At 36.2% G+C, this 19,518-nt stretch overlaps 1 protein-coding gene across 2 annotated transcripts in view; it reads right to left on the bottom strand.

The window, feature by feature from the left end:
- GREB1L (GREB1 like retinoic acid receptor coactivator) overlaps window positions 1-19,518 on the bottom strand; it is a 67,890-nt gene that overhangs the window by 33,793 nt on the left and 14,579 nt on the right. For both annotated transcript variants that reach the window (XM_072411336.1, XM_072411337.1), the window contains 3 exons: window positions 9,703-9,778; window positions 1,772-1,931; window positions 93-296 (listed from right to left, as the gene is read on the bottom strand). In XM_072411336.1, coding sequence (XP_072267437.1) covers window positions 93-296; window positions 1,772-1,928 — 361 coding nt within the window. In that variant the 5' untranslated portion in view covers window positions 1,929-1,931; window positions 9,703-9,778. The remainder of the gene's footprint in view (window positions 1-92; window positions 297-1,771; window positions 1,932-9,702; window positions 9,779-19,518) is intronic.

The following is a 19,518-nucleotide window of genomic DNA, read 5'->3' on the forward strand; positions in this document are numbered from 1 at the left end:
GAAACTAAAGTGGATATATTTATTTATTGTTGGTACTAGAACCTTATAGATCACATCACTGACAGGATAACATCTGATAGATATGACCTTACCATCAATAGTGCAACAGCCCTCTGGAGGTGGCTTCTGGGTGTAAGGCAATGGAGGACTATTTGAAACAGACACATCATCTTCATCATCATCGTCATCCATTTCAGACACATTTTGGCTACTTGGGAAATCCAGGCTGCCATTCTGAGTGTAGCGTTTGGTAACCTCCTTATCTATTTCCTCTAGTTTAGGCTTTACATCAACACCTAATGATGAATGAATGCAATGAACATTGTTTTATTGCCTTGTTTTTAAAGGACGTTCACTTATTGAATACTACAACAGTATGATTTTTTTCTTTGAAAATGAAGCCTAAAGGTTGTATGAAGTGATAAGGTTTGCTCCATAAAGTTAATAGGTAAAAAAAAATTATTAAAACAAAACACTTTTATCACAACCTGCACCTATGACATTGTATTAACAAAAATGTTACAATCTCAAATTTTATCTCAATCAATAGTAAAAAAAAATAAAATTTCTGTACTGTTTTGGTTGTAGGGGGTGTTACACACAGGTCTCACTTCCTGCCTTGTGATCCCTAAAATTTAAAGTTGTCCTAACAGACCCAAAAAAATTAAAGCTGATAATTGTGGCTTTACTGGGGAGATTTTGTGTTACTTAATGGTTGGTCATTGTGAGTGGATGTAAGAACAAATATCACCAACAGGTATCAGGGAGGGAAGAAACCACACATCATATGCTCCAACCTATTCCTCATTAGATTAAAAAAAATACACTTTATGGCCTCTTTATTAGCAACACCCATTAACTGATCGTTAAAGCAAGGCATGGTATCCAATTATCCAATGAACAGTTAAAAACGAATGGCCAGGCAGGTTCAAGTTAATAGAAAGGCAGCAGTAACTCAACCACCGCTTACAAATGAGGAATGCAGAGGATACTGGTAATCTCCTAATGTACAATATGTCAAACCATAAAGTAGATAAGCCCCTTAGCACCAACCTTTCTCGCCCGATAATCGGCTCAGGGCCGATATCATTCAAGAATCTGGCGTGTGTACAGCGCCAGTCGTCCATCGTCCGAACATCCGTCCTGGCGGATCCACGGACGATGGATTACTAATGATCCCAATGGAAGTGACTGCTCTCCCCCTCCCCTCATCATAGAGCAGAACGGTGCTGTATGTACAGCACTTGTTCATACATCGTGCAGTGAAAGATCCTTTCCAACGACTAATATTGCACGTGTGTATGCGACTTTAGTATTGCTGCCAACCATGTCCAACTCTTTACTACCATAGTTTACCCACTTTCTGATGACGGTTTCCATGAAGACAACTGATCATGTCACCACACTCAAATTATCTCACGATTGTCTGACAGTAAGTTCACTGTAGCAAGATAGCTTCCACAGTCATGTAATATAAAAGAGCAGGGATATGGTACAACAGGAGATTCACATCACAGATGTGCAGCCTACAAATCTGCAGCAACTTCATGATGCTACCATGTAAATATGGATCAAACTCTCTGAGGAATGTTTCCAGCACAATACTGAATCTATGCCATGGAGAATTACAACACTTCTGAAGGAAAAATTGGGGCTAACCTCATACTATTAAGGTGTACCTAATGTGTCTGCTGAATGTATTGAATATTAATAATGGTATTTGTTCTAGTGAGTAAACTATTGCTTTGCTGCACCCTTTTAAGGTACTTACCTCCTGGAGTGAACGTGGGGTTGTCTGGGTTAAGATATAGCTGGGAGAACACCGGTCGTGGTACTACACTATTACATCTTAGAGAGGCTTCTATAGAATTGTGAAGAACTTCTTCAAACTGTGCGGATTTCAGCTGCCCTGCATAAGCGTTCCCCATGACCTGTTGGAATAAATATTGATAAAATATACAGCCTAATGTAAAAACTAATTAAAGGTTCAACTCCAGAAAAACAGCTAAACGTAATGTTGAAATACACACGTTTGTAATTCTAAAATGCCAATTTTGTGATCGATGACACCAAAGAAAAAAAGCATAGCCAGTTCCATAACTTCAACAGCAAGAAAAAAATTAAAACTTCTAATCACCTGATAAACAACGAAGCTGCTATTTGCAGTAATGATCATTTTTTCTTCTCAGTTTGTTTTCCCGGTTGTTTTACTCCCAAGATTGTCATATTTGAAATGCTACAGAGCCCTATGAGCAACTAGTTAACCTCCATGACGGTCTAATTATGTCAGTTTTTTTTTATGCCAAAAGCAGTACATTGTTTTGCATGGAAATTTATCTTACATGGCCTATCCTACATGTTGGCCTATAGTTCTTAGGCATAACTCACCAAAATATTTCCAATATTTAATACATTTATTAATAAACTTTAAATAAATAAAAAACACAAAAATCTGTTAAAACAAGGGTGCAAAAAAATACTGAAACCTGTAATATAACTAATATATACAGTAGCATATTTTTTATATAATATAAATATATATATTTAATATAATGATTACTTTGTATTGGATTCAGTACAGTTATTTTGTATTGAATCCAATGCCGGTAGTTCCAGGTGAGATCGCTGCACCCACCGAGGTAAGATCCGAGGAAGAGGACACAGCCCGAGGATTGGATCCGACGGGCAGGACACTGAAGGACGCGTAAGTGTTTATTTTTTACGTTTTTAGCTACCCCGAGGGTGGCTCGGGGTCACCGCTTTCAGCGTGTTTTTTTTTTACCCCGAGCCACTCTCAGGACTACCACTCAGGGAGTTAACCTATCACCTTCAACTTTTACAAGAGGCTAATGGTGCTTTGATCTGCAGGTAGTAAACTTAAAACTAATTGGATAGTCAAATATAATTTCTGTTAGCACATCATTCACCAAGTTTTAGATTATTCAATATTTTATTGTTTAGAGTTTTGATTGGCCGTGTCAGGCTGGGTGCAATGGTTTACCAGTAATCGGCTCAGGGCCGATATCGGACCAGAATCTGGCGTGTATACAGGGCTCGTGGTCCATCGTCTGAACGACCATCCCGGCGGATCCACAGACGACTGACAACAAACGAACGTAATGGAAGTGAAGGGGAAGAGAGCGCAGCTGGGTGCCGCTCCATGGTTCTTCTCCTCCCCTCTACATAGAGCAGAACAGTGCTGTATGTACAGCTCTAGTTCCTGCATCGTGCAGTCATTAGGCGTTGGAAAGGATGGTGAAAGATGTGTACACATGTGCCTAAGTGTTTTATAGACATAGTTAAAGCAGGCATGAACAAAGTCCGAAAAAGACAAAATTCCTTATATATGTATGTATTTTTCACAATGTATTAAAAGTACCCCTATCAATAAATTCCCTTATTTGGTCCCAGTTGGTCTAACAAAAGTATTGTTATATCTGTTCTAAAAAAAACAAAAAAAAAATACCAGTACTGCCAAAAATCTTGATTCATCATGGATACTCCACAAGGTTTTGTAAAAGACTATTTTCAGCCCTGTTTAGTTCCTCTCTGAACTTCATAACACATCTCCACAATGTTATGTGCATAAGTAGTCAGAGTGTTTTGTAGCTCTAACCTTAGGGTTAGTGAGCACTGCCATCCTAAAACAGGATTTAGATTACTGGCAAAATTACCATGTAAAAAAATAAAAAAAAAAAAAAGATAAAAAAAATATACAAAGCCACCACATCCAAAGACTGATGAACTGCAATGTATTGCATCTTTCTTTTTGATTTAGATTCTGACCCCTAATCTAAACTGATTATTTCATTGCAGTCCTAATTTTTATTCAAATTTTCACATCAAGTCTGAATAGAAGCTTGGCTAAAATCTTTAGGAAAACCATTATCTGGAAGTAGCCCTCCATATCAAACCCCATCTGTTAGTTGTAGGTGGAGAGAAGGAATTGTGTTTCTTAATACTGGGCAGGTGGTCAGCAAAAAGAAGCCAGGGGATATGTCACAATAATGAGCAACACAAGGCAAGATAATGAATCGGAGCTAAAAAGGACAAACAAAGATTTGGAAAGCACAGAGGAGGCACGTGTGATGTGGTAAAGAACATCACAGGGGACTTGTCAGAGGACTCTTCAAATCTTTTTGTTGCACAGCTGTTCACAAATCCTAGCTTCATTTATATAAATGACATGACTTCCTAAAGATCCCCAACAGTTACAGCAAAAACCAGGGTTAGGAGAGTGAAAGGAAAGATCTTTTCTGGCTGCAGATCTTTATATAGTATTCACAGAACTTAATGTTTTAAATATAAACAATAAAATACCAGATATGATCACAGGAGCCAACCTTACAGCTGGAGGAGGAGCCCTTACAGCTGTATGTGTTGCCTAAATTATTTATTTTTTTATTAATAGAATCAAATAATATCAGATGTATAATTACAACTGCAATGACTGCCAAGTCACTAAAAACAATGACTCTCAGTTCACATATATGACTGTTTTTACTCTACAAAGTCATGTTTCAATTAGGTGATCATTTCTGCTGTGTATGGAAGACCAAAGTACCTATGCTTTATTTCCTTAATTGGGTTCAACTGAGAAATCTGATCATCATAAGACAGAAAATATAAATATATTTGGTTCTACACAAAGAAGTAACCACATTTCTGATAATTATGTTCAGAAAACTAAATTGTAAACCACTGCACAGGCTGATTTTAGATCTTTCAATGTTTTGAAATAAAGATTTGGCCAGGATGAACATCTGACTACATAAAATACTACAAGAAATGCAAGGAAAATGTAAAAGTTTTTTACCAGGTCTAATGCACTACTGAATTACCAACTTATCAATTATTTTCATCGAAATAGGAAAAACCTGTGAAACCTCGTGAAAAACCCAACTGAATTAAAGTGTGTGTTATTAGCAAAAAGGTATACATGAGCAAAATGTACACTTTCAATATGATTAAAGCAATTCATATTCTCTATAAAACAGACAAAAAAAACTATGCCACAGATGACAAAAACCTTTCTTTGCCCACAAAATTCCAGTAATTCTTGTGCAAGGTAAACAATCACAGGCAAGAACGTACAGAGCCTGGTAATCACTGCAGGCACTAGGGAATGCCAAATCCAGCGTACCATAAAGGCCAATGTGAACTGGAAGTGTCAAACAAAACAAGCATACAGCAGAGGCGAAGGGGCCGAACCATTAACCTTCCTAAACAAAACATGACCTAACTCAACAGAGTGGACAAAGAGGAGCTGGGGTTTATGAAGTGATGACTTGGAAGGGTAACAGAATTTAAAAACACTAATGCTACTTTAGTATGCACAACAACTAAAAGGGTAACACACCTTATCTCCTTGGATCTCATAAAATAAAATGAAAACAATTTTTATTTAAGTTCTAAATAAAGTTTTCTTATTTAAAAAGCCATTCCAACATTGAAGAAAGGTTTGCTGCTTTAGAACAAACCTGTGCTTTATTGATAAAGGGAAAGGCTACAGGTTTGCTTTAATGTCCAACTCCTAGATGAGATTGAACTTTAATGCCCCACTGACCACTTTTAACATAACAGTCTAACTGAAAAAGCAAAATAGCCCTCATGTAAATAAGTTTGGATCAAGTGACTTAACGCTTTCATTTATGAAGACCGTAATCTTAAAGTGAAATGAAAAAAAACAAAAAAATTATTCTAAACCTGCTTTCAAAATTTAGGATCAGGCGCGACAGGCAATGTCCTACCAGCAATAAGCATTCTTACCTAGCTGATCGCTAGGTAAACTTTGATCACCAAAATACTGATTAGCTGCACAAGCACAGCTCAGCATTAGAATCTGGAATACCCAGCACATAATCGCTTCCCTAGCAGCATGTAGGACTGAATGAACGTGTCATTACGTCATCCTGGCCTGGCCAAGCAAGATGGGCGAAGAGCAAAACAAGGAGGAGGAGACTGAAGATGGCAGCAACTTGCAGTGAACCGGGGACAGCTGGGTGCAATTAATAATTTGAGATCAGGCAGGTAAGGGTATTTTATTGCAGAAGGAGCATCACCTGTCTCTTCTGCAATTATGGACCTGCCTGGTAGCAACTTCCATTTACAATCACATTCTGAACATAAATCTTCTTCACATCCTTCTTTGAAGCTGAATGCACAGGTATACAAATTACTAAGTACTAGACTGTTGCCTTTGACAATGTTTGCTTTTAAACGTACTGCATGTTTTCAAGTCCACCCTTTAAATTACTGATGCCAATTTTTCACTACCAAAGAAGTAAAATAACTAAAGCCAACTTTTTTCCAATTGCACAAACAGGAGAACACGTTCCCTACATGTGTGTTTTAAAGACACAGATTCCTGCAGCAAAACAAAGGAGGCCATTCACCATTTCTAAGAAACATCACAAACATCCCACAAACACCTTCACTAAAGAACATAATACTGTGGGGTTTGTCATTATATCCATTGTGTTACTTATTCACTATGTTGTTTAATATGACTGATGCTCCAGCGATTGGCTTGATAAGAACATGGGGTCACAGTGGCAGAGACCTCGGGCAGACTGTTGAAAACGCATTTCCACAACATTCTTTCTGTGTTCTTCCGCCTGCTACAAGAGATGACCTATGCTTTACTGCTCTCTCTGATATCCAGCAGCCCTTGACTGTGACTATGATTGTTCGGATTTTATGCTTAAAAACTGTATGACCTGTTCTAAATGCTGGATCTGAAACCAAATTTATCAGACCCCCTAAGGTGAAAATATACACCTGTTACGATTACTTTATCAAATAATATTTTGAACTCTTCTATAAAAAGGGGAAAAGGGCATTACTTTTTATGCTTTATTATTCTAGTTCACAATATTTCAATTTTTGGAATCAGTCCAAAAATATACCAGCAATAAAACATTGTTAAATGGAGAATAAGCAGAAATGTTCTTGTCCTGAACTTACAGTTCTGAGGGTTTGGAATATTCAGTAACAGCAGACAATGCTTAGTTACTACAGCCAATTTGGCTGAAGGAAAGTGGGATTTCATGCTCATCTGTTGCTTTCTACATCAAGAGCACATTATTCACTGCATGACATTTGGCAGAGTACCCTTTTTTCAAAACTAAAGGAAGCTTTCCTCAGATAAATCAGTGCTTGTAGCTTAGCCGCTAAAAATTATAATTTTTTTTTTTTAGAGACAAGAAAATCCAGACGTTCTGTAAATAAAACAAACCAAAAACACTCTATTTTGCCCTGTTGATATAATGTATCCCTTTGATAACATTTAGTTGTGACATGAACCACAAAGCGAACCTTAAACTGGATACAACAGAAGAGTCAGATGTGCAGATCAACCTTCAGCAACTATACCAAATGTCATATTCCTTTGGTTTGATTCAGAAAACAGTTTGTGCTTTATTATTATTATTATTATTAACTTGTATTTATATAGAGCAGAAATATTATGCAGAACTTTACACATCCATATATGACTAACTGTCCCTCAAAGGGGCTCACAATCCAATATCCCTACCATAGTCATATGTCATTACATGATTTAAGGTTGCAAGTGTTTGGAATGTGGCAAGAAACTGGAGTACCAGGAGGAAAACCCACACAAAGAAAGGGAGAAACAAACTCCTTGTGGTTAGTGTCCTGGCCGAGGTTCGAGTCTGTGACCTATTATTATTATTAATAATAATAAACAGGATTTATATAGCATCAACATATTAGGCAGCGATGTACAATAAATAGGGGTTGCAAGTGACAGACAGTGACACAGGAGGAGGACCCTGCCCCGAAGAGCTTACAATCTAGGAGGTGGGGGAAGTAGCACACAATAGGAGGGGACCTAGCAATGCAAAGGCCAGAGTGCTAGCCGCTGAGCTGCCAAGTTATTGGAAACAAGATATTGTTATAGCATGTCTTTGACCTAGACTGGTAACAATCATTATACTTATCCACCATATATCAAGTAGATGTACTCAGTATGCCATCCCTACTCACTCTTTGGTGAACTGTAATAACATTTCAACCACAAAAATCATCAAAAAATAATATATGTATTTTGTTGAATGAACCTTACTGTGTACTGGTTAAGCTTGGGTTATAAATTACTAGGACCATAGGCCAGCAACAGGCCAAATACATCACATTTTCAAATCATTTAACAGATGCTGCCTTTCTTCTGTTCCACCAGTGGAAGCAGGTTTCATATTGTCCGGTTTTGAGAATACATTACCAAAGCTGCAGGTACCTTACTGCCTGACTTTGAGAAAAACAATGAACCCCATTGAAAGCAGTTAACAAGGTATCAAACTTTAGCCCTGTACATAAGTCAGATTGACATCAGATGACTCTTACTGTAAATGATCTTTCATGATCAAATGCTAACAGGTGAATGGACGAGAGCTGTACACACAGCGAGTGAGGACGAATCAGTGGCATCCCCTGTGCTCTCCTCCCTTAAGACTGCAAGGCGGTTGCCTCTGATTGGGTCGATTGACAAACAACATTAGGGGACCGATTGTCTTGGGCACCCCATTTGATGTGTGGGTACGTAGCTTTGGAGCATAGCACGACTCTAGTACCAGGGTACTGAACGCTCTCCTATATTATAGCACCATTATAAAAAAATTCATGTACCAAAGAATAGGTTACGCAAAGATTATTTACTAATTTTGCACATTCAAAAATATAAATTACAAAATGTGTGCTTAAATAAGCTCTTTAATGGCACTACCAAATGATAATTGCTGAAAAAACATAGCATCTGCAAAGTCTACTTCTACAGCAAAAGTAGGTTTTCTGTTTTTCCACGATTTGGTGGAAAAATTTGTATACAAAGTAAACTAACAGAAATACAGCAGGCACTGGAACAAAAAAAATGTTGTAAAATTGTAAAGTTCATTGGCAGTGTCATTGCAAACATAACATTCCATGCCATGATTCAGAAGAATGGTTATTTTGTCTAGTCAAGTGAATAACAGCCTAAATTAAGTTAATTCTTTGCTAGGATTCGGGATTCATGACCAATCATAAGCCAGTCGTGCAGATACAACCTTTCCCAGTCTGCAGCACACAAACTAAATAGAATTAGGTTGCTAAATCAGTTTTTAAAGATACATTATTAGGATTAGTGTTTAGTTAATAAGACAGAATCTACTGAAACCAATAACCTTCAACCCTTCTACAAATGTGTAGGCCAAGGAGGTATGTGACCCAAGGACACTGTGATCGTGTTCAGCAGATTATATGCGACACATATCAAAAGCTGGAAAGCAGCCAATAATGAGGTTAGATAGTACATAGTTTGTTTTAACACGACTTCTCAGAGAATATTAGGATGTTTTCCTTGAAATTAAACATTTGCAATTTTTTTTTTTGTAAATACCATTTTAGTGTGAAGAATCAGAGGCCTATACGCAATCTTAAGGAAACGTCCCCTAAATTACTGACCTGGAGAAAAAAGTATCTCCAAATTGAAAGAAATCCCATCTAAGCTATTAGAACATAGTTTAGCACACAAAAATACAAAAGGAAAAAAAGACATTAAAAAAATTGTACAAACTTGCTGAGTGTCTAACACGTAACAGTGTATGCAATGTAACTTACAATACTTACTTACAATACGTTATACAAGTATACAATTCACAAAACAGCATGGACAGCAAAGCCCACTGCACAGTTTATACCTACCTTTTTGTTTTCACTTAAACAAGAAGACTGGCATGATTTCTTAGCTCTGGGTTTGTTGAAGGCTCCTAATCAGAACCTGGCAAAAAAGTAGCAAAAGTATACTTATTAGCAAGCTCCACTACATAAATATGTAAAAACATAAATAAAAAAAAAGTAAATATCACATGCAGGCAATATCTGTCATTACCTACTCTTGCATCTTGTATAATTACCTACTTTTGCATTGCCAAGGAAAAATTGAAGGTTTTTTCGACCCAATTTTTTTAATTGAGATATGACCCTATTTTGCTTTTAATTCTATTTCTTGATCACCCTAGTTGCAATGTGCCTCTACTACAACTACCAGCTCTGCCCAATGCCTTGATAATGACATATAACAATGTCATGTTTCTATAAAGTCTAAGATGGTAAATTAAAGAACACAGGCATAAAAGAAAATCATCTTCATTATGGACCAGTGGAAGAGAGTCGCTGTCTGAAGCTACATGCTAAATAAAATATATGCTTCACACCTAAAATGTACCTTCATTTAGCAGAAACATGGATATTGGCAATGGTAAGGCATAAACGTAGCATATGTTGCTAAAGCTCAGCTTATTTAAATAAATTCTGGACACAGCTATTTATTTCATTTTATTTATTTTTTTTACAAGTAATAAAACAAATCCTCAATTTTGGATTTTTTAAGCTGTCATCTAAAGCTCACCTTCTGACTCCCTTTAGTACACATACATAAGTAAAAAAAAGTAGATACATAACCCAACTCAATAAATGAGTCTAAAGAAGCCTAAAAAAAGTGTTAAGCCAAATTACAGTGGCCTGCAAATGCCTTAAAAAAACTGGTTAAAACTACAATTACCATCTCTTGAGCCATATTTAAATATATAAATATATATATATATATATATATATATATATATATATTTGCAGTATAAATATGTACAGTATATAAACATATAGGCAGTATAAATATTGGGAATTCATAGTTGTTGATAGATGAAATAAAACACAACCAAGGAGCAGTTTAACCCCTTGGAGGGATAACAAAGTAGCAGTAGTAACAGAAGAAAAGCCTTCCAGCTGCAAAAAATCCACTCAAATTAATTTCACAAGAAAAAATCTATTTGTGGAACTCTCCGTAGACCTACATTCTGCTGTGCAATGGGTGGCCTTGCTTTACCGACATGGAGATGATCACAGATGGCCAACAAGGTCAAAGTATATTGCTTGTGAGAAAACAGTAGGCTTTCACAAAGATCCTAATGAATCCAAATCTGCAACAACTGTAATCCAACCCTGCTATTCAGGGGTCTAAATGAACATTTTAACCCTGGGCACGTGCTGCACACTTCACCTGCTAGTGAAGATATTAGTATTCAGTATAATTAGATGAAAATACACAATGACCTTTGCCCCTTGGGCCACAGGGCTTCATTGACACAGCACATTTTCCTAAATGCCCAAATCCCTTTTGTTGTCACTTGCTCTTTCATCTATTATTTAAAGCATTATCCAAAAGCAAATTGTGCTCAGTTTAATTCATCCCGAGCACAGCTTTGTAGAGTATCCAGAGCTTCATGCGGCAGTTTTTGCCACGCTTATGGTATACAAGCAGCTTAGTATAACAAAAAAACAGCAAATATTCACCACTTCAAAGCAGACTGTTTAGGGGGGAGAGGGTAACAGGCTATACATATTTTCTAATGGTAGGAAACTAAACATTTTTTTATGACACTGATTGTAAAGCAAATAAAATATATTTACTAAAGTAAAAAATTTACATTTGAGATTTACAATAAAAGTGTAGACTGTAAAACAAAATAAAGATGACCAGTAAAAACCAAAACGGCGAATAATGAAAAGGACCACCTTGAAGTGGAAAATGGCTCTCTCACTTTTCATGACCTTTGGAATATGACACGCGATCCGTCTTTGTTCTTTTCAAGTTAAATTGCTTACTCTTATTTTCTAACAGTATAGCCTTGTCTGTTTCACAGTCACCGCACCAATCACCAATGCTTCCTGTATCACCATTTGCTGGTAGCAGCAGTTCACTCAAGGCTCATCCATCTTTCAAAGCCTGGAGTGACAGATGCTCTTAGTACAGAACATATACTGTGGTGAGTGAACACCAGATAACATCTCCAGGAACTCCCTTCAGAGGGTGTCCTGACTGACACAGCAACCATAAACCTTTCAAAGCCGAAATCAAACAATGGTGAAGACAGAAACCCATCACAAATCAAGGCCAGATAAAGAATATTTGATCACCAAGCTCACTTTTCTGCTGAAGATCAACTTCCTAGTTAGTAAACCATATGAAAGCAGAGAGACTAACAAAAACTCCAGTGATGGCTTACAATGCATAATGAAGACTTTGTTACAAAAGTTTAAAGAAAAAAACCACAAACATTTAAAACGTTGGCAGAAACTGAAACAAAGCCAATTATTCTTAAACCCTTAGGTATCCTTTTGGAATACAGAGTGATAAGACAAAAATGCCCATCATTTCCCCTAATATGAATAGGTTAGACAGGAAAATGAAACAAGCTGCTAGCACGGGCTGGAACAGGCAAGAATTTTCACAAACTCCGTATCAACTAAGCATATAATAAAAAATGCATAAGAAGTTACCATCTGTGCTTGTCAAATCAATTGGCAAATACAGATATACTGGCAGCCTAATATATATATGCAAAGCTGGACCAAGCACCTTTCAACCTCCCAAGTTTCCACATTGGTCAAGGAGGCCACTCATCTCAAAAAAGGACTAACAGAGAGGTTCAGGATGTAGAATGTGGTATGGACAAAATACCCCAAACCCACTTGTGATTGGCCTGTTGAAGACAAACTACAGTGTTCAATTTGGCCTAACCTTACCTAAATCAGATAACCAGGGACATATCTTTAGCCACAATTCTCTCCCATGACCACACCTGTGGACTGTAGACTTCTAGGGAAATCTCTCCTGAGCATTTCCTGTTTTCCTAGGGGGCAGTTATTGTTTCAATGCATTTTAAGCAAGACTGTTTCACAAATTTCTTATGGCAGAGATGGGGTTGGTAGACACACAGTAAAGGACGATATCCCCATATTCCCCTTGCAGATGTGTAACCTCACACAATCAAGTGTATAGCATGTTTATAGAAGAATATCTGCATTGCTCATCTGCTTCCCTGTGTATTTCCTCTGTGGAGGATCTGGCTACTAAAACACCTTAGAGCAATATCACACTGGTGATTTTAAAGCAAGTATCACAATTTACTAAAAATTGCAAATGGCATAAATTAACAATGGTTTGTAGCTAGCAATTCCAGTGTTTAACCAAGAATTTTTTTTAAGCTGGGTGTGAACAAATTGTAGGTGAGTGGCAGCCCCTGTATTATGACCCAACTCTTAAGTAACTACACAAAAAAAGCCGGGTGGTTACTGAAAAGTTCCGGGTGATATGCCTGGCTACAGCTGGGTCTACATGGACGTTTTTTAAAAACGCATGTAAACGTTCCCTTTGCCTTTATATGCGTTTTTATGCACTTTTTTTAGCGTTTTAAAGCTTGCCTTTAAAAAGCTGGAAAGCCCCTATGCTGCAGTTTCCCCGTGTTTTTACCTCATCTGCATATTAGGTGCCTAGAAACGCTGTCAATGAAATCAATGGAAGCGTTTACCCACATTTTTTGGGCGTTTTCCAGCATTTTATTTTTCGAAACGTGGCAAGCAACGTTTAAGATAAATGTCGTAAGCGCGCCTCAAGAAAACGTCCTGGTGTAGATTAACCCATTGTAATGCATGGGGATTTCAAACAAGGGCTTTAAAAGCCTCAGGTAAACGCTGGGGAAACAGTCCATGAGACTGAAGCTACGTACACACTTCCAATTATTATCGTTGGAAAACGAACGACGAACGTTCATACACGATATATATATATATATATATTTATATATTTATATTAAATTTTCTTTACACCAACAACTTTAACACTGATTATGTAATACAACAATGGGGAAGATATATGTATTCATACACACAGTTAACGTCCTTCCTTTTAAGTTCCTATTAATCACAAACCTCCGTCTGCTCAGAACATGTTACATTCCCTTTGCAAATTATACCTTTTTTAATTTTTAAGGAGTTGATCAATAAAGAGGAGAAATTTAATTGTCAGACACCCAGATAGCTGCTGGAGGCAGAATCTACCAATCTGTATACAGACAATGCTGACGGGTAGTAAATATTTAACATAATCGATCAATTTTTCTCTAGTGTATATTACTGGTCAGAAGAACTTACAAGCATCTAAATATTCCCAATGCAATTTTGATTTTAAAATAATTGTACCAATATTCACGTTTGAAAATGTTCTAATTACAGGAGACTTTACACTGTTTTTTTTAGCTAGTAACCTTTTACCAAATATATATATATATATATATATATATATATATATATATATATATATATATATATATATATATATATATATATAGACACACATACACACACACACAGTCAGTTTTGCTAAAATCTTAACAATTTATCAATAAAATTCACACATACAACTATTCACAAATAACATTATTCCTATTTGTGTATCCCTGCTCCAGCACTTTTCATAAAACATACTCTTCTGATTCAGAAATAGTATTCGTATATTAGATACTATTAAAATACCATACTTGTTTACCCTGTAACATCAATCATTATTGGTTATCTATAGATTTAGTCATTGATTGGCCAAGGTCAAGAAGCCAACAAAGGCACTAAAATCTAATGAAAGTAGCAAATATAGGTTACAAAGGGATATTTCATTTTTAAGAATATCAGACATTTAGCTTGTCACCCACCTAGAATTCTAAAAAAGAAAACACAAAATTATTATGCATATGATTACTCTGTAAGCTATAAAATGACCCCAACCATTTTAGAACAATGAAAAAAATGTAAATGTAAACCAAAATTTTCCTCTGGCATTTAATTGACAATGACAATTAATTAAAAGGTCCACATACATTTTTACATAAGAGCAGTAGCACTGGTCCATATATAAATCACAAAAATGAAACCTAGAAAATTAAAAGTTTGTATTTACTTTCTCCACTGTATGACTAATACAGCTATTTTAATGCAATTAATGTTTGAAGAGCTGCTATTAGGCATTTTTTTTTATTATCCAAATGATGAAAGTATAAAAATATTATTTAAATGTGAATACATAATATATTTTGGGTTTCAATAACAGAATTTCCGACTAATCACAATATGTAAAAATACATTAAAATTTATAATATTAGAAAACAAATTGTCAATGAAAGCTGGTTCTGAGCTTTGGAAAATGCATTTGCCCATTATTATATGTCAAATGGGTTTGGGTGGTCTTTTAAATATTTAAATTCCTTAAAATAAAATGATTTAAATCAGTATAACGGTACAAATGAGCCCAACAATAATCCTAAAATATGTAAAAGACCCCCTCAAATGATAGAGCAGGAATATAACTTTTAACCCATTCGCAAAGGTTAGCTTTTCTCCAAAAAATAGTAGAATTGTTACTGTGAGTTAATTAGGCACTGGGGTGTGAGGTCATGTCCTAAGACTCTTACCATCTTGACTACCTGCAGAGCGCTCCTGTATGTGACAATACAGAGTTCATTCCCAGTAAACAAAAGATAGGGACATTCCATCTGAATGCCATTGCTAGAACAAACCCATAAAATTCTCTAGGCTTGGGAGACAAAATAGCTGATCAGCCCTAGGCTGAAAGGAGGGGAGAAAAAAAAACACTTATTCTGTCATATGAAAAAGCCATAATCATTAAGTTACGGGCCTGCTATAAAACAACACTAAATTAGTGACACACAAAGCATTGATGAGCCTCTGACCAAGTTAAGATCATCTAAATGGCCTATTCTTCAGTGAAAGTCATTTAGTAATGAAAGTGAAGTCTTAAAATGGAGCCCTTGTACAATATAGGAAAGAACACCTAAAAAAGAGGTCAAGCTGCGGCCAGGAGCTTTACATATTCACTGCAAGCTCTAGCAAAAGAAATAATACAATGATATGAGAATGTGAATAAAGTCCAAGAAAGGACCCTTGCGCCTAAATGTCTTGATATTTTTTAAGAAGCTTTACATGTCCCAAAAATCTTCCAGAACTGAAGTTTTAAAGACTAATACAACTAATAAGAACAATACCACTTTATAAGAGGTGATATCTGTACTTTGACATGTTAAAAAAATGAAGAATTCAGATGTGAAGGCAAAGAAAATTTGGATTATCATGCTCTTTCAAGATGCCAAACTTTAACCTTGTTGGGGCTTAGTTCTTAGTAGTTTTTTTTGTGTAAGCAGCCTTGCAGAATAAACATCACTGACAAGGGTCAAGTAGGTTTTATCTTATTTCCTAGACCTTTTTGTTGTTTAACCAAATTCAACAGAGTTAACCTGGCTTCCCTAATCATTAATGGGAAGAAAACCTAACAAGCTTTGAATATTTTATGTTCAAGAGAAAAGCTGAGGCTCTGCGTGGGGCAGCCATCTTGGTAGTGGAAGAGTACACTTTCTCATATCAGAGCCTTCAACAAAAAGAACATTGAAAAGCAAAAGTGGCATTAAAACTAACTGCAAATATGCCCAAAAGTCAAGTGCAGCAATGCCTTAACTACCACACTGCAGATATACATCTAAAGGGCCAATCACAGAGTAGGATGTCAACTGCTATTTTCAGCCACATTTAAGATTGGATATTCCTAAAATTGGATATTACACATAGTTGTGAGTTTAGTTACATGTATTCATTAGGCGAATTGATTTATGTGATAGTAATTTACTAGGGGTGGCGGAAGATGCCTTGAATGGCTAAGACTGCTCTCACTCTTTGGAAAATGTTGGCTGACTGGCTGTACTGCTCATGTAATGGAGTTCTAGTTTAATTTCATCTCTGTTTAGACATGCAGTTATATTGACTGAAAACTCTGTTTAGTGATAATAACAACAAACGATTGTAGTACGCTACTCTATGGAGAGGGTCCTGCCCATTAGGAAACATTTGTAATCTTTCCTGTCAGGATCTCTCACAAAATGACATGGCAGATAGCTGTAGAAATGCTAGATTTTTAATGACCATGAACATTTGTCATGGGTGATGAAATCCAGCATATATCATATGTTAATATATACTAAAACAAAGACAACATACAGGGGGGTTGGGGAATTAGGATAAAGGGGCTGGGATGTGTCCGGTTGGGGAAACGTTAAGAAAAGCTATAAATTTGCATTTCTGCATAGTTTTTCTCCTATATGTTGTGGTTGAGAACTTGATTTAAATCCTAATAGTGACCAATCAAAATAGAATATCAGATTCCAACTAGATTATATTTGTTAGGATGTTGAACTTCTTCTATAACATAGCTTCTTTTGAAATTGGAACCTCATCATCCATCAAAGACTATTTCTGATTCATAAGATTTATCGAACATCTGTTCATTCACCTACTTATACACAAAATTGTCTTTATTATTGAACTTTATTCTTGTTATTTGTTATATGTTTATACATGAAAATCAATAAAAACTTACTGGAACAGAAAATCCTGCATACGATGGACGACAATCGTTCATACTCTGTTGTGTGTACAGTCGTTCAGTGATTGTGGATTTTCTGTGATACACTTTCTCCTTTACATGTCACTTCCTGCATAGTTCAAACGATCATATCTAGTGTGAACATTATTGGTGGATTATTTATGTTCAGTATAATAACGTGACATCACTAACCTGATCAATCACTGGTAGAAATTATATTTTTACATGACAAATAATTTACTAGTAGGTGTAGTAGAGTATTAGAAAACCAACAGACCCAACGGTTATGACATGTATGCTGCCAATTCTGTGTAATTAAATAATTAATTGAAAATTCAATATAAAAAAACTTGTTCATGATAATAGCTGTGCTATTAGAGTTCAATTTGTGAAGTCATTCATTCTTGATAACTCAAAGTGCAGAAAACGATACTAAAATGATCTCAGAAGCTTTAAAAAGCAACCAAAATCTGAAAGACATAGAGGAAAATGGAAAACTACCATTCAAATGAAAAGAAGAAAAGCTAACATGGCATATTTCGTCAAAAACTTAGCTAATGATCAGCTCCAGGAAGATCAAAAAAGTTCTAAAGTTACTTTGATTACTTTTACAATTAGAAGAAGCCTGTGTGAGGCCAAGTTGGCAAAAAGCCCCAGCAGTCACAATGCTGAAAAAAAGACGTTGAAGAGGTTACAGTTGGCCAAAAAAACACATTGACTGAAATAGTGCAACATTTTGTGGACTGATGAAAGCAAGGTTGTTCCTTTTGGGTCTAGGGGTCACAGACAATTTGTCAGATGACCTCCAAACACTGATTTCAAGCCACAGTACACTGTGAAGCATGGTGGCGCAAGCATCATTATATGGGGATGTTTTTCATACTATGGTGTTGATCCAATGTTTTGTATACCACGGTTCATGGATTACTTTAAAGACATCAAAATACTTAAAGAGGTCTTGCTGCCTTATGCCAAAGACACCAGTAAACGAGCAACATCTTGGTTCCAGACCAACAAGATTGTCATGTCATGTTATGATGTGGCCAGCTCAAACCCTGGACCTTAATCCAAACTTGTGAGGCGATATCAAAAATGCTGTTTCTGAGGCAAAACCAAGATTGCCAGAAGTTGGTTGACTCCATGCAACACTGATCTTCAGCAGTTCCCAGAACCAGAGGTTATACAACCCTAATTTTTGTTCAGTGATTGAAAGGAAAGCAAAATCCTGAAACTTTTTTCTGTTTATTTAGTGAATATTTGAGTCTTTAAAGAAGAATGCAAACACTATTTCCTTTTCTTAACTTTCTGTAAATTGCACAAATTATTATTAGACAGGATTTATCTAGCGCCAACATATTACGCAGCGCTGTACATTGAAAATATGATAACATTTTCTTCAGCTTTGATTTGGAATAGAATGTGCAGTGCTCCAGTGCTCCTAAAGGATTTTGACTTTATTTACTTTTTTTAACAAACTGATATTATTCTGCACACAACTGTACATAGCTTTTTACTTCATGCATGATCCAAGTTAGTACCTTGTGTCAATCTATTGCTTGCATTAAACATGAAGAAATTGGTTTTGAATGAGAAAACCAATTGAGTGGTTACACAGATTCTAAAAGTCTTATTCATGTTGAGTTTAAGGCTGCATACACACATGCAAAATTGTCGTTGGAATCGAATGATTAACGTCCGATAATCGTTAAAAAAATGCACAACGACGCTGATGAACGAGGAATGTTGCTGGAAACGGACAACTGTCCTGGCGGATCTGATTGTAGATCGGATCTATTGTGTGTACGGTCGTTCAGTGATCGTGGATGATTCTGCGGTACACATTCTCCGGTACACGTCACTTCCTGCATCGTTCAAACGATTGTATCTAGTGTGTGTACATTATTGTTGGATTATATTTCAACAATTGTATTGTTACAGCATGTACAGATCCATGCACTATACGATCGTTCAAAATAATTGCAAATAATCTTGATCGGTCGTTAGTCGTTCGTTTTCAAACGATAATTATTGCACGTGTGTACCTAGTCTAAGTACTTTAAATACTTGATGGAATAAAAAAAGAAGTTTGAGGATTTTTGCTAAACAACAAGACTCCATGTGTTATTAGCCTCCCAAAAGGCTAATAACCTTCATGGACAATTACAATGTAAAGCCACCCTGATTATCTCATCTCATCTATCACTGTAGGCCAAGTCATTCATCACATTAGTAAATGCCTA

The sequence above is a fragment of the Pyxicephalus adspersus genome, chromosome 5, assembly GCF_032062135.1.
Source record: "Pyxicephalus adspersus chromosome 5, UCB_Pads_2.0, whole genome shotgun sequence".
NCBI lineage: Eukaryota > Metazoa > Chordata > Amphibia > Anura > Pyxicephalidae > Pyxicephalus > Pyxicephalus adspersus.